The sequence below is a fragment of the Ziziphus jujuba genome, chromosome 4, assembly GCF_031755915.1.
Source record: "Ziziphus jujuba cultivar Dongzao chromosome 4, ASM3175591v1".
In the NCBI taxonomy this organism is placed as follows: domain Eukaryota; kingdom Viridiplantae; phylum Streptophyta; class Magnoliopsida; order Rosales; family Rhamnaceae; genus Ziziphus; species Ziziphus jujuba.
The window spans coordinates 30161899-30177223 of NC_083382.1; the positions used below are offsets into that span (position 1 = coordinate 30161899).

General features: G+C 33.6%; 3 protein-coding genes across 3 annotated transcripts; all 3 read right to left on the minus strand.

Moving 5' to 3' along the window:
• Nucleotides 1-1771: 1771 nt before the first annotated feature.
• On the minus strand, nucleotides 1772-4199 carry LOC132803496 (MDIS1-interacting receptor like kinase 2-like). Its single transcript, XM_060816669.1, has 2 exons — nucleotides 2606-4199; nucleotides 1772-2347 (listed from the first exon to the last, which is right to left on the minus strand). Exons 1-2 carry the CDS (start codon nucleotides 3273-3275, stop codon nucleotides 1950-1952), a joined length of 1068 nt encoding a protein of 355 aa, XP_060672652.1. The 5' UTR covers nucleotides 3276-4199; the 3' UTR covers nucleotides 1772-1949.
• A 1038-nt stretch (nucleotides 4200-5237) lies between these two features.
• LOC132803590 (probable leucine-rich repeat receptor-like protein kinase At1g35710) lies at nucleotides 5238-6242 on the minus strand. Its single transcript, XM_060816830.1, has one exon. It carries the CDS (start codon nucleotides 6240-6242, stop codon nucleotides 5238-5240), a length of 1005 nt encoding a protein of 334 aa, XP_060672813.1.
• A 5279-nt stretch (nucleotides 6243-11521) lies between these two features.
• On the minus strand, nucleotides 11522-12289 carry LOC132803592 (MDIS1-interacting receptor like kinase 2-like). Its single transcript, XM_060816832.1, has 2 exons — nucleotides 12007-12289; nucleotides 11522-11904 (listed from the first exon to the last, which is right to left on the minus strand). Exons 1-2 carry the CDS (start codon nucleotides 12287-12289, stop codon nucleotides 11522-11524), a joined length of 666 nt encoding a protein of 221 aa, XP_060672815.1.
• Between the last annotated feature and the right edge of the window lie 3036 nt (nucleotides 12290-15325).

A 15325-nucleotide genomic window follows, 5' to 3' on the forward strand; every position in this document is an offset into this window, starting at 1 on the left:
TAGAATTCTATAATGGAAACGGAGGTCGAGGGCCGATAGATTATTCAAAGCTGATCATTATAGTTGACTTTGTCTATCATAAAGATTTTTATCTTATTTATTTATTTCTTTTCTCAATATATATATATATATATATATATATCTGGTCAAAAATGTAATTATCATGTTATTCCTAATCTAAGGTCTTCTTCTTCTTCTTATTATTATTTTTTCTTTTTGGAAAACAATAAGTTTCGTTTTTGTTCTCGGGGGACTAAAATTATAAGTTCTTATTTATTTCATATAAAAGCAATCAAAATGTTAGTATTAAATTTGTCCTCATAATCATTTTCAAAAAAAAAAAAAAGAAAAATGTCCTCATAATTTTCATTTAAAAAAAAAAAATCCTCATAATGTATAAGTTGTTAGTTCTATCATTTCTTATAAAATGAAAAGTAAATTGATGGGATCCAGGAGGTCTTGGTGGCATTTAACAAAGGCCATGCTAGATGACATGGCACACAATAAAATTTTTATTTTTTTTAATGATATAGCAATTAAGGAACCTTATTTGATTTGCACAATGCAAATAAGAACCTTATTTTTGTACCAAAAAAAAAAAAAAAATTTATATTTTAAGATTAGTGAGTTTCTTATATCATTCATGGTGTCAAGGATAATACCCAGTTTCTTCCCTGTCTCAGCCAGTTAAGCTCAGCTATTTGAGCCTTCTCTACCATGGATGACATCAGTCCCTAAATCTCTTCTTAATTATCATATAGCTTCATGTCTTTTGAGTTCCAAATAATCCAACATATATATATATATATATATATATGTAAAGATGAAAAATACCAATCTATTTTGCTCTACTCGATCCTGTAACTACAAGAAAACGATTTGATATGGAGGGAATGGGCTTTACAAAACAACCGCTCCAACATGAACATAACTAACTTTTCATGGTTTTGATGTTCATGTGAACATGAAATCTGTGGATCTTGTTATGCCTGAACCGAACTGTGTTAAACTTTAGCCAACATAGTGTATTTATAGCACCATGCATTATTATTATGAACATCTCATGGAGATAAATTTTAATCACGGGACAAAATCATCATTCATCTAAAATTGTACACAACCCATCAAGTTGGTCATCTAGATAGAACTTGTGGGTTCTTTATCCTTTCTCAGACTGGTATTATTAAATTTTCAGAGGGAAGAAAATCAATAACCTAGCGAGACGTCATCTTTATTTTTGTTTTATTCTATTTTTTAAAATATTGGAAATAAAGAAATTTAAACTCAAAATCTTTGTTTCAAAAAGTATTATTGCCACCAGCCTATTCATAAATGGACAACAAAACTTCACTTTAGCATTCACCTAAGCCCAACTCATTTTGTTTCTCTTTTGTACGACACTTTTATTTGATGGAAAGACTCGAGGTAAATATTTAATTTAAAAGAGATCTTGTAGGGGAGAGATTTGAATAAGTGTTGAACAATAAGTATAGAATTGTATTTATTGAAGTTATAAAGCTGTTATGTGATGTATTCGATACAATTCTATTGAAGTTATAAAGCTTTTATGTGATGTATTCGATTGTTTTGGTAAGGGTTTATTTTTTTCCTTTATCTAATCCTAAATCTTACCTAGAACTGATATTGTGTATAGATTTTAGTAATAATGTTGACTGCTTGAAGGTGTATGGATAAAAACCGGACAATGTACCCCAAAAAAATAAAAAAATAATAACAGGACCAAATTCTAAAACATAACTTGATTGACAGGTTCCATAAAAATATAAAAAAAAAAAGAAAAAGAGATGCCCAATTGTATGTTTCATATGGATATTGGGGCTGTGAGTTACAGGGTCATTAAATGGGCCCAGTTCCTCTTTAAAAAGAAGACCAATTCTGTCTAATGGAGATACATCCTTGTAACGAGAAAAAATCATCATTCAACCGAATTAATTGTAGACAACCCCATTAATTTGGTCATCTAGATAGACTTGTGGGTTCATGAGCTGCTGCCCAACTGAGATATCATGAAAGCACTTGGCAAACGGTGTCCTGCAAGCAAGAAACTCTTTAGACACACTTGGCATTGTTGGTCGACACTTTGGATTAGCCTGTATACATGCAAATGCAACTGTTGAAACAAGCACAACATCTTGAATAATGGACCGACTTCTTGGGGGTGGCAGGCGTTGGTCTAGTATTTCAATAAGCAGTAGACTTTGCGTGGAAGAGGATGCTAATGATGACAACAGTTCTTTTGGATGCTTTCCCATAACCGATTCAAGTGCCACCACTCCAAAACTATAAACATGGCATTTTTCAGTCACAAACAATGTATAGGCAAGCTCTACAATGGAAATCAAAAATAAAAATATGAGATAAAATTTAAATGATCTTGTTGCAGCTCTACTGATTTCTTAACAACATTTTAATATTACAATTAGACTTGACAAATCTAAAATGAAAAGATAATAAAATATTAAAGAATTTGATAAACAAATTAGACAAAATATTATTGGTCTTACTTCCTTTAAACATGAAAAATAACAAAATATTAAGTACCAGCAAATATAAAAAAAACTAGTAATTAGAAGCATAAACTTGCCTGGAGCAATATATCCATATGTGCCGGCAATTGTGGTTTGGTTTGATGAATCTGGATCAAGGAGTTTAGCTGTGCGAAAATCAGAAACGACAGCCTCCAATTCTGAGTTGAGTAAAATGTTGTTGCTGGTTACATCACGATGAACAATTGGTGGAGTGCAATCATGATGCATGTAACATAAGGCATGCACTACGCCTTTTATAATATTCACTCTTTTGCTCCAGTCCAATTCCACAGCCTCTGCATCGTTGTTCAGGACAAAAAACAAGCTTCCTCTTTCCATGCATTCATAAATCAAAAACATGCATCTTTTGTGCAAACAAAAACCATGGAGTCTCACAATATTCCGATGGCGTACTTCCGTCAATGTTTTGACCTTGTTCATGAAACTCTTCCTCAAATTTGGCTGTTCAACTTCTGAACCATGCAACTTCTTCAAGGTAACTACTTTTCCACCACGTAGTTGTGCTCTGTAGACACTTCCATAACCACCCGTCCCAATGCAATATCCAATATCAAAGTCCTCTGTTGCTTCTATGATGTCATGATATGCAATTTTTCCATCATAATTCCAATTGAAAAAGATATCTCCATTCTTTACTCTCGTCTCAGAAACTGGTTGACCTTTATTGTTTTTAATTCGACGGGCATAGAACAGAGCTCCAAGCATTACGAATAACAAGTCAAGGAAAACCGAGATGGGAACGATGGCTCTGTTTATGTAAGAGAATTTTTTGTTTCTGTGGTTTTTCCCAGGTGGGCTATTTTGAAAGCAAGGATGGATACCTGTGACATTACTACATAAATCTTGATTGCCGACAAATGCACCCACTGGACTGGCTAGCTCATCTGGGATTGGACCTTTTAAACGATTGTCAGACAAGTCGATTTGATAGAAAGGTCGAAGGGCAGAGGGAATACTTCCACTGAGATTGATGTAGGCTAGGGATAAGAAGGTGAAGTTCTTCAATTTTTGGAGTTGAGAAGGTATTTCACCACCAACGGAATTGTAACTAAGGTCCAAAGTACTTTCTACAGAGAGGGTACATATCTTATTTGGAATGGTTCCATTTAACTTCTTGTGCGACAAATCAAGATATTTTGTTATGTATTCTAAGAATAAAATCCAAGAATCTAAACTACAAATCAACACAGAAATTTTATTGAGGCTCGGTCGAAATTGACCTACGTCCTCTTGCTCCAGTGTGAAGCTTCTGCACTATAAGAAAATCTGTGTTTACAAGCTCAAAACCAGATCAACAATGGTGATTTCACACAAGAAACCCGAAACCAATCCCAAAGTCCCAATTACACCCTCACTCTTGTGTTTCACAAAGAAACCACTCTCTTTCACATAGAAAAACAAGGTGTAGAAAAACCCATACAAAGAACTTTGGAATTTCTCTCTCTAAAAAACTGATCTGGAACTTTCTCTCTCTAGAACCACGAAGAAGACACACACCAGCTGCTCTCTCTGTTTTTTTTATTTTAAGCTTGAAAAAAGACCACCATATTTCTTTGTGAACTGCCTCTCTTAAAAACACCTCGTTTTGCTGTGATGTGGCATCAAAAACTGATAGAAATGATAAGAAACAAAACGACACAGCATCGTATAAGTGAGCCCAATAACTTTGCTGATGTGGCAATACAACAGATATATTTTCAGCTTTATAAACGATGCCGTTCTATCAAAAAACTAACAACCGAAACTGCAGCTTCTCTCCTCTTCTTTGTTCTGTCACAATATCAAACCAGTAAACACATTTTACAAAAGTTTTGAGGATTAATTCTCACATATTTCATGCTCTCTAGACAACCACCAAAAGGCGGCGCGATTGGACCGATGAGGTTGTTGAAACTAACATCCAAATATCTTAAATTCTTCAAATTCCCTATCTCCTCAGGAAAGGAACCACTCAATTGGTTCCCTCCAAGGAACCACTATAAATTGGACCTGTGAGGTTGCTGAAACTAAGATCCAGATATGTTAAATTCTTCAAATTACCTATCCCCACGGGCAAGGGACCACTTAATTGGTTTTGACCAAGGATCAGGCCTTTCAGTTTGGTTAAATTACAAATAGCTGAAGGAATTGGACCTGTTAAGTTGTTATTCCAAATATACAAATAGGTAAGATTTTTTAGATTTCCAACTTCTTGGGGGATGGATCCATTAATTTTGTTGGAAGAAAGAGATAGACTATTCAAATTGGTTAAATGAAACAATGTTGAAGGCAATGGTCGATTGAACATATTAGAATGTAACGACAGAGTTTGCAGGTTGACTAGCTTTCCTATTTCTGAAGGGATGGACCCGTTCAATTGGTTGGAGTCAAGAAGCAAATGATTCAAATTGGTTAAATCAAACAATGTTGAAGGCAATGGTCCAGTTAACATATTAGAAGTTAATGATAGAGTTTGCAGGTTGATTAGCTTTCCTATTTCTGAAGGGATGGATCCGTTCAATTGGTTGGAGTCAAGAAGCAAATGATTCAAACTGGTTAAATCAAACAATGTTGAAGGAAGCATATTACGACTTAAATACAGTTTTCACAGGTTGACTAGTCTTCCTATTTCTGAAGGGATGGATCCACTAAACTGGTTTGAACCAAGATACAGAGTGGACAAATTAGTTAATTGATCCAGAGCTGGAGGTAGTTGGCCAGGTTATTGCTTAGGTCTAGATAAGTAAGGCTTGTTAGATTCCATATCTGTGAAGGGATTGAACCATTCATTAGGTTGCTATAAAATGACAAGTGAGTTAATTTGTTTAGGTGACCCAAAGTTGAAGGGAGTGGTCCATTAAGCATGTTATCACCAAGGTCTAGACTTTGAACGTTCCTTAGGTTTCCTAATTCGGGAGGAACTTTACCACTTATTTGATTCCAGCTAAGTGACAGAGTAGTTAGTCTGGTTAATTGACCCAAAGTTGATGGGAATGGCCCATTGAGCTTGTTATTGGACAGAGACAAGGAAACTAACTGATCAAGGCATGTCATTGAATTAGGCAACTCACCTTTGATTTGATTGTAAGAAATATCCAGGTGAGTGAGGTTGAACAAAAGACCTAGTGTTGAAGGAATTCGATCATTAATTTGGTTGGAGCTCAAATTTAAGACACCGAGATTGCTCAAGTTTCCTAATTGAGGAGGAATGAAACCATTGATATGATTATAAGAAATGTCAAGCCTCAACAATTGGGAGAGGTTTCCAAGTGAAAGAGGTAAATCACCTATAAGATCATTGTTGGAGAGGTTCGGGTGAGTGAGCTTTGAAAGCATACCTATTTCTGGAGGGATGCTCCCAATGAGTCCAGCTTCAGCAAGATCAAGATGGACTAAATTTGGGAACGAAGAGCTGTTAAGAAATCTGCCAAGCTTTTTTTGCACCTTGGAATTGTGAAGTAGAGAAATATGAGTAATGTTTCCGAAGCGATTGCAACTAATACCAGACAAGTTGCAAGGAGCCGGAGTGCTGGCGTTGAGAGAGTCATGAGTCCACCACCCAGCTTGCAGCAGAGCCTTTGCTTCTTGCTCCACAGCTACACTTGACACATTGGAGTTAGCCGAATAGCTGCAGAAAAAAGTGGTAGCCAACATGGCTACTACAATATTGAAAATGGAATTGTAGTATGCCATGGTAATGGTAGAGTTTACAACTGATGGAGCCAATTCAAAGCAACTGCAAGGCCTTTATAGGTGGTCTCTTATGCCTTTATTTTTTGCCATGAGAATAAACTATTACGGCAATAGAAATACAAGACATAAAAAAAGACTCTTAATGCGTTCTTCTCATACGTACGTAGAATTGGACAATCAATGGTACTGCACTTTCAAAAAGGAGAACGTGTTTTGCAGGGCTGTCAAGTCATTTAGAAATGCATATGTAAGAATGAGTACAAGAATGGTATTTAAATTAAACTTTGTTAAGGCATATATAAGAATGACTACAAGAAAAGAAAAAAATCAATAATAATGATTTAGTTACTAGTAAATTGTTTGCTTTGATGGTGAAATGCTACTTAGTTTAATGATTTCCACATTGCAATTAAAAAAATAAAATAATGATAATTTGATGATGATGTCTATTCTATTTATTTTTTGTTTTTCACTTAGGAAAACATTCCACTTGTCTACGAAATATTAAAAAGGATATTATATAAATATAAATATTGATTGCAGAGCAGGCTCTGGACAGTGGATTAAAGTTGCCAAGCGGTGGCATGGGCGTTGCCAATGGCCAAATTTTTATATACTTTGAGCCGGCTGGCCCTGAATCCTGATTGATTGTTTCCACATGCTGTTTTTTCTCTCTCTCTTGGTACAAAAATATAATTTCTTTGACAAATATATGTTTCCTTATTGTTGGGTATATTAAAAGGAAGGATAGAAACGGTCCACATTAGTAGCAAACAAGTTTATTACTAATGTCATAATTTTTCTGCCATTTGTTGTTTGATTCATTTGCATGAGTGTTGATGCTTGACCCATCCATGTCATCTAATCTTCCATGCAGACTTCTTTTTGGTATGTAGTAACTTTTTCAGAGGGAAGAAAATCAGTAAACTAGCTAGACATCATCTTTATTTTGTTTTATTTTTAAATATTGGAAATAAAGAAATTTAAACTCAAAATCTTTATTTCAAAAAGTATTATTGCCACCAGCTAGCCTGTTCATAAATGGACAACAAAACTTCACTTTAGCATTCGACTAAGACCAACTCATTTTGTTTCTCTTTCGTACATGACGCTTTTATTTGATGGAAAGACCCGAAGCAAGTATTTGATTTAAAAGAAATCATGCAGGGGAGAGATTTGAATAAAGTGTTGAACAATAAGTTTAGATTTGTATTTATTGAAGTTATAAAACTGTTATGTGGTTTATTTGTTTGTTTTGGTAAGGATTTATTTTTTCCTTTGTGAAGACGTAAATCTTACTTAGAACTGATATTGTGTCTAGATTTAGTAATAATGTTAACTGGTTGAATGTGTATGGATAAAAAGGGGACAATTTATCCAAAAAAATGAAAACAGGGTGATTAGTATTATACACTTATTTTGTTGACCCTGGTTACCACATGGTGGGTGGTGGTGGTGGTGGCCGTTGCAGTATAAAAGGAAAGTCCTTCGATTCCGTTAAGCATGAATTTCAATAGAGAAGATCAGGAGTCCAACCAAATAAAAGATGTTAATGAAAGAGCTAACGGACCTGCAAGGTGACGGTTATCAGAATAGACTTTAGGTGGATGAGTTTTGAAAGATTACTACCGATATCTGGTGTGGGACACTTACTATAGAAAATTATCAATTCATAAATTAAAAACCATCTAGACTAAGGGTGTATGTTTTTTTTTTTTTTTTTTTTTTTTTTTTTTTTTTTTTAGTACCAAAAGAAAAGAAAAAGGAAAAGACTAAAAAAAATCTCAGTCACCGCCAGAAATATTAATAAAATATAAACCTGGTAAGGGTAATATTTAGTCATATAACTCTGACAAGCGTAAAAGGGATGTAACAATTCATGTCCCAAGTAGTGCCATTGAAAAGGAGAATAAGGGGCAGCACACAGTCGGTCAATTACGTAAAAGAGGCGTGAGAGACCAAAAGGGTAAAATTTTTGATGGCGATGCTGTGGCGTATACCTTGCATGAGAAATGAGGAAAAAATGCCATGAAGGGGACGATTTTTACATGTTAATATGGACTAAACTTGGATTGGAAAGAGAAGTATAAAATTCATCTTGTGTCCCACAATTGGGCAAAAGTGGAACTAAAATAAAATGAGACAATGGTCAAAGTTTTAAAAATAAAAAAGCATTTGTGCAAAAAAAATTTAAAACAAGAAAAAGGGTAATATGAAATTTAGGGAATATTTCATATGAAACTTCTTATGTTTACCCTAATTACAATTTAACCCTTCAATTTTTTTTTTTCAGCAGAAAAAATTGATAATGACTTTTTAAAATCTTAAAAAAAAAAAAAAAGAGTAATGATATTTTTAAAATAAGAGGAATCAAATTGTATTGAATATAGAAACCAATCTTTTTGGATTGTGATTTTAGACTTCTATTAGGCGGCTTTAAGGGCAAAGCTGTTTTCCTAGCTACTTCCTTTAGATGCGGTTTTACAATGTTTAATATAGAAACCAATAAGTTCATTTAAAACCAAAAAAAATAAAAATAAAATAAAAGGGTCAATCTTATCTGTCTCTGCGGGAACAACTGGAGAATTTAGATTCAGTGAAGCTCAATGATAAATAAATAAGAATAAATGAAAAAATATGATGATTTATTGTTTTTTTTTTTTTTTGCTAAGAAAAAAGATATTTTATAGTAGTATCATAAGTATTAAGCCAAAGCCTCATGCGGATTAACAGCATGAAATCATCGAGGTAATAAAGTGACTTCTCAAGATTAAAATCTCAACACAGCATGAAATTATCGAGGTAATAAAGTGACTTCTCAATATTAAAATCTCAACTTTCAAATTTATAGATATAAAGATGAATCGATTTCCTTCCACTAAGTTATAATTTTTGATAGTTTAATGATTTATAGTCAAAAACACAATTTTGAAATTCTTAATGAGTTTAGGTTTTGAGAATCAATATTGTGAATCTCCTGCCTACCTCTTACATCTTTTTATTTAATATATAAAAAAGTATAAAAATAATACAAATCAATATAATTTCATGTTGATACCCTAAAAGTAATGTTTGACCCATTTATCTCATCTAAATCTAATTTTCCATGTAGACTTTTCTTTGCCATGTTTTTCCAAGCAAACTTGATTAAAGGAAAGGAGCCGGTTTTTTTTTTTTTTTAATTAATTAATTAATTAATTTATTTCATTTTACTTTTTATTGCTATTATATTTTTTTATCTCAAAGGAAAGATCCAAACTCAAATTATTGTCCAAAAATAGTGGTTGTTACCACTTTGACTATAGGAAATGAGGCTTTAAAACTCATTTGTTGAGAGGGGAAAAAAAGTGTTGCTATTTTATTACCACTGGTTATAATTATTATTAAAATCATTGCTGACATGATAATATAAATTTTATATTATTTTTTATTTTAAAATTTTAATTTGCAAAAATAAATCCTTTTAAACAGTTATTTAAATTGTTAAATGATATAGATTTTACTAATCATGGTCAATAATGATAACATAAGTATTTTTTTTTCAAAAAGTAAATGTAGGGATTCACATATTCAATAAGCATACATGGAATGGTGGCACAACTCATTTTATTTAGAAGAAGTTCGTTTTGCAATTTCAGAAATAACTTTAGACATCCATTTTAAGAGAACCATAGCCTGTTGAGGCTCTCTCATGGATCCTTATAGTAGGCTATTGGCATTTTTTGGGCCCCTAGTATCTTTAGGTGGGTGTAGAAGAAAAATCTCAACAGCCACGCCACCGGTGCGAGGACTGCTGACATCTTGCTGGGTATTTACCAGAAGGCGGAGTCAGGATGTTCATAGTGGGGGTCGATGGTAATTAAAAAAAAAGAAAAATAAAAAATTGTTAGTATTCAGCATTTAATTCTTCAAAAAAAAAAAAAAGAAAGAAAGAAAAGTATCATTTAATTTTATCAAAATTAAATGGAATATATATATATATATATATATGATAACATTTCAACTCAATTATATATGGCCAATTCATAAAAGAATACATTTGTTGAAAAAAATTATTTAAAATATTAATCATTTATAAAAATAAAAACCTTCAAACTATTTCAACTCTCCAAAATATTTATGAAAACTCTAATACAACAAAATATACACAATTGGAGTTTTATAAAAAAATTAAAAACAGCTATGAATATTGAATAATTATAAGTAACATACAAAGAATTCAACTAATAAAGTATTGGTTCAGCGGGTAGTAAATTGCAATCCCAAAAATTTTACTTGATCAAAGATCAGGACTTCAGTTGGAGTAACTCTTGTTAAGATTAAGTTTAGAGATTGCAAAATTATTAAGAAGTTAATTGGGATACCAGCATTTCAAAAAATGAAAATAAATAAATAAAGAAAAAGGAATTAGGATAACTGCATTTTATCTTTTCCAATTATACTATTTTTACATTTTTTTTATTATACTAATTTGTTCTTTTATAACAAAACTTTATATATATATATATATATATATATAGGAAATGAATATTTTACCATGATAAGACTTGAAAGTTATCAGTAAAAGTTATTGGCATTTGTTAGGATCTTTGAAAGGGTCGTTGACATTGTTCATAGATTCAGGGTGATACTATAAATAATGTTTACTGCTGCTTGAAGGTGTATGGTATGATAAAAACCGACCAACATTGGGAACAGAACTTTATGTATCGGTTAATTTACCCCAAAAAAAGAAAAAAGAAAAAAAAAAAAAAAACTCCATATGCTGGTTTCATTAACGAAAAAAAAAAAAAAAAATAAATAAACAGCTAATTTTTCCAAATTTTCATGTTACGTATGTGTCAAGAGCTACAAATAAAAGCCCATCATTCTTTGTCTTCGTCTAGCTATAAGCAGAAAAAAAGCCCCACTGGAGGTGGAGTAGTGACCTACAGGCTTGTCAAATGTGGCAATTACTCTACCTCTGAAGTTTGCTTCCTAGGATGTGTGTAAGCTGGATTTTATTTGCATTTGGCTTATTTTTCCAATTTTATATGCGAAAAATTCTCTATTTGACCCAAAAAAAAAAAAAAAGAAAAGAAAAGAAAAGAAGCCCTTCTCTATTAGCATTTAGCACTACTAATCGAAAGAAGAAGAAATTTTAAAAAATAACAAAATTTTATCACAATTTTCTTGGACTATATGAATAGATAACAAAGGTTATCACAATTTTCTTGGACCAAATGAATAGATAACAAGGGTTATAGACCTTGACGATTTCCCATCCATAAGTAAAATTCCTAATGCGGGTCAACCATATAAATTTCTTGATTCAGTAGTTGCTGTAATGAAATTGCACTGATATGTATGTGTAATGGGGGCCTGGGAACAACAAGCTCGCAAGCTACATGCTTCATGGTCAGACGGAATTGTAGGTCAAAACGCAGATATACCAAGCCTAATGTTGCTACCAAAACCAAGCGACTGGCAGTTGGAGGATCCATTGGATGAGAGAGACACGAGTCTAATACATCTTTCAACATGATTTGTTGTCCAGAACAGGTTGATGAAGACAAACAAGTTATAAGCTCCCCAGGATGCTTTCCCATAATTGTTTCTAGTACCACCACTCCTAAGCTATAAATATCGCATTTTTCTGTCACAATCATTGTATACGCCAATTCTGGATTTACATATATACCACCAAGAAATGTCAAATTCAGTTCAACTTAAACAGAGAGAGCAAAACAATAATTACTAAAAGAGCAGAAGAATATATGCTTACCAGGGGCAACATATAAATTGGTTCCAGCTGGTATAGTTCGATTAGAGGAATAAGAATGTAAGAGTCTAGCTATGCCAAAGTCTGATACAGAAGCCTTCATATCAAAGTTCAAGAGAATATTGCTGCTGTTTATATCCCTGTGAACAACTGGTGGACTGCAATCGTAATGCATGTAGAACAATGCATGAGCTATGTCTTCAATGATATGTATTCTGTTGGACCAATCCAATCGTCTAGCTCCATTGTCGTTCCTTAGAACACCAACTAAGCTTCCTCTTTCCATGTATTCATAAACCAGAAACAAGCTTTGTAGGAGCAACCATATCCATGAAGCTTCACAATGTTTCAATGCCGAATTTTTGATAAACTCTTATTTCATTCTTGAAACTCTTAAGGAAAGATGGCTCCTCAGCTTCTACACCATGAAGCTTCTTCAAAGTAACTATTCCGCCGCTAGGTAGTTGTACTTTGTAGACGCTGCAACAACTGTCAGTTCCAATACAATATTTAATGTCAAAGTCCTCTGTTGCTTTAACAATATCTTTGTATGCAATTTTTCCATCATAATTCCATATGGAGAATAAATCACCATTCATTGTTGCACTTTCCTTATATTGAATTATCTTAGCCACACATCTAACAATCAAATATCCAAATGAGAATATGGCAAGGAAAATGGGGGGGGGGGGGGGGGGGGAAGAAAAATCTTCATTTAGGGAACAAGCCTCTTGTTTGAAAAAGAGGTAGAGGGAGATGAATAGCAAGGAGGGAACCAGCCATGTGACCACATAAATCCTTGTTCCCAAACAATGCTTCGGGTAGAGAGGATTGAAGCTCATCCAGGATTTGACCCTTCAAAGAATTGTATGACAAATTGACTCTGTACAGAGATATAAGCGAATGAGAAATTGTAGGATTTTTAGAACAAAAAACACAGCAAAAAATGAAAGAAAAAGAAAAAGAAGCTTAAATTGGTGTGGTGAACACACTCCATTCATTTTTGGATAGAACATATAAACACAAGTTTTCAGAACAGTAAACCATCTAATTTTCACCTACTATTACAGTAATCATATTGCCAAAAGACAAGTCATACTTTGGCTACCTAATACAAGAACATTTTTACCAAAAAGCTGAAAGTACAGTAACTAATCATCATAAAGCAACTTATGACAGCTACAAAAGTGACATTACACTAACACTCATCCTTGGTACTTTTGCTGGAAACACTAAGATCATTTCTTGATGTTTCAAACCTGTTTCTTGGCAAAGCTTTTGTCAAAATATCAGCAACATGAACTTTAGAACTGCAATGAACCAGCTTCACTTCACCATTTCTTTCAGCTTCTCTCATAACATGATATTTGAATGGAATATGCTTTGTTCTTCAATGTTGAGTTGGATTTTCAGCAATGGAAATTGCAAACTTTTTGTCACAATATAGAATGGTAGCTTCTTCTTGCCTCTCATTTAAATCAACAAGCAACATCCTTAGCCATAAAACTTGATTTGAAGCATCTGTAGCAGCAATATATTCAGCTTCAATTGTGGATTGAGTAACTGAACCTTGTTTTTGTGAGCTCCAAAAGTTGAAGTTCTTTTTGAATCCTCCATGCTACTAGCCCAATCACTATCAACATAGCCCATCAACTTGCCTTCTTCTTGCTTCAAAAACCAAATACCATAGTCTATAGTGCCTCTAATGTATTTTAGCACTCTTTTAGCTGCAGAATAATGCATATGTGATGGAGCATGCATAAATCTAGAGAGCAAACTCACAGAAAACATAATGTCAGGTCTAGAAGCACATAAATAAAGCAAACTTCCAATAAGGCTTCTATAGGCTGAAACTTCAACCTTGGCAGCACCATCTTTGAGTTCAAATTTTTGATTGTAAACCATTGGAGTGCTGGATTACACTTCTCCATGTCAAACTTTTTGAGTAGTTCCACATTATACTTCTTTTGGGATAAGAAAATGCCATGACTAAATTGATATATCTCCATGCCAAGAAAGTAGTTCATCATTCCTAAATCTGACATTTTAAACACCTTTTGCATTTCATATTTGAACTCTAACATACTTTGTGAATCTCCTCCTGTAACAAACAAGTCATCAACATATAGAGAAACAATCAATTTTTCATCATTTGAACCTGAATTCACGTACAAAGTAGTCTCATTCTCACTCCTTTTAAATCCCTTTCTAACAAGGTCTGAGTCAATTCTGCTATACAAAGCTCTAGGAGCTTGTTTCAAGCCATAAAGAGCCTTATGCAGTTTATAAACTTTGTATTCCTTTCCTTGAACAACAAAGCCTTCAGGTTGTTCAACATATACTTCTTCTTGCAGGTAACCATTTAGAAATGTAGATTTGACATCTAAATGGTAAACTTTCTATCCTTTTTGAGTAGTAAGTGCTAGTAGATATCTGATTGTCTCATGTCTTGCAACTGGTGCAAACGTATTTCCATAATCAATACCAGGTTTCCACATATAATCCTTAACTACCAATCTTGCTTTATACTTGTTTATTGTACCATTTGCATTGAGCTTGGTCCTAAAAACCCATTTCACTCCTATGGCCTTTTTGCATTGAGGTTTGTTCACCATTTTTCAAGTTTTGTTTTTGTTTATCATATTGATTTCAGTTTTCATGGCCTTTCTCCATGTCTTGAACTGATTTGCATCATAAAGAGTAATTGGATCACACAATGCTAGGTTGCATCTCTCATATATATCAGTCAAGGATCTTGTACCTTGGATATCAGTCAGGGGTCTTGTATCTCGGACATCGGACAAGGGTCTTGTACCTTAAACATCGGACAAGGGTACAACAAGGGTCGTGTACCTCAGACATCAGACAGAGGTCTTGTATCTCGGACATCGATCAGGAGTCTTGTATCTCAGACATCGGACAGGGGTCTTGTACCTCAAACATCGGACAGAGGTATTGTACCTCGAACACTTCTCTCGGATGCATCAGTGAAGGGTCTTTTACCTCAGAGGCTTATCTCGGATGCATCAATCAAAGGTCTTGTACCTTAGATGCTTTTCTCATATACATCAGTCAAGGATCTTGTACCTCAGATTCCAACAGCATCTTCATCATTTGAATCGGTCTCCTCCTGAATGTCATCATGTTCTTAGATAAAATTCTTTTATGAGGCTCGAACTTCACTCTTTTCCCAATTCCAAATAGCAGCGTCATCAAGTTTAACATGCCTACTAATAATTAGCTTGTTAGTCTTCAAATATTATACTTTGTACCCTTTTGCATTGCTACTGTAACCAATAAAAATTCCCACATCAGCTTTTTG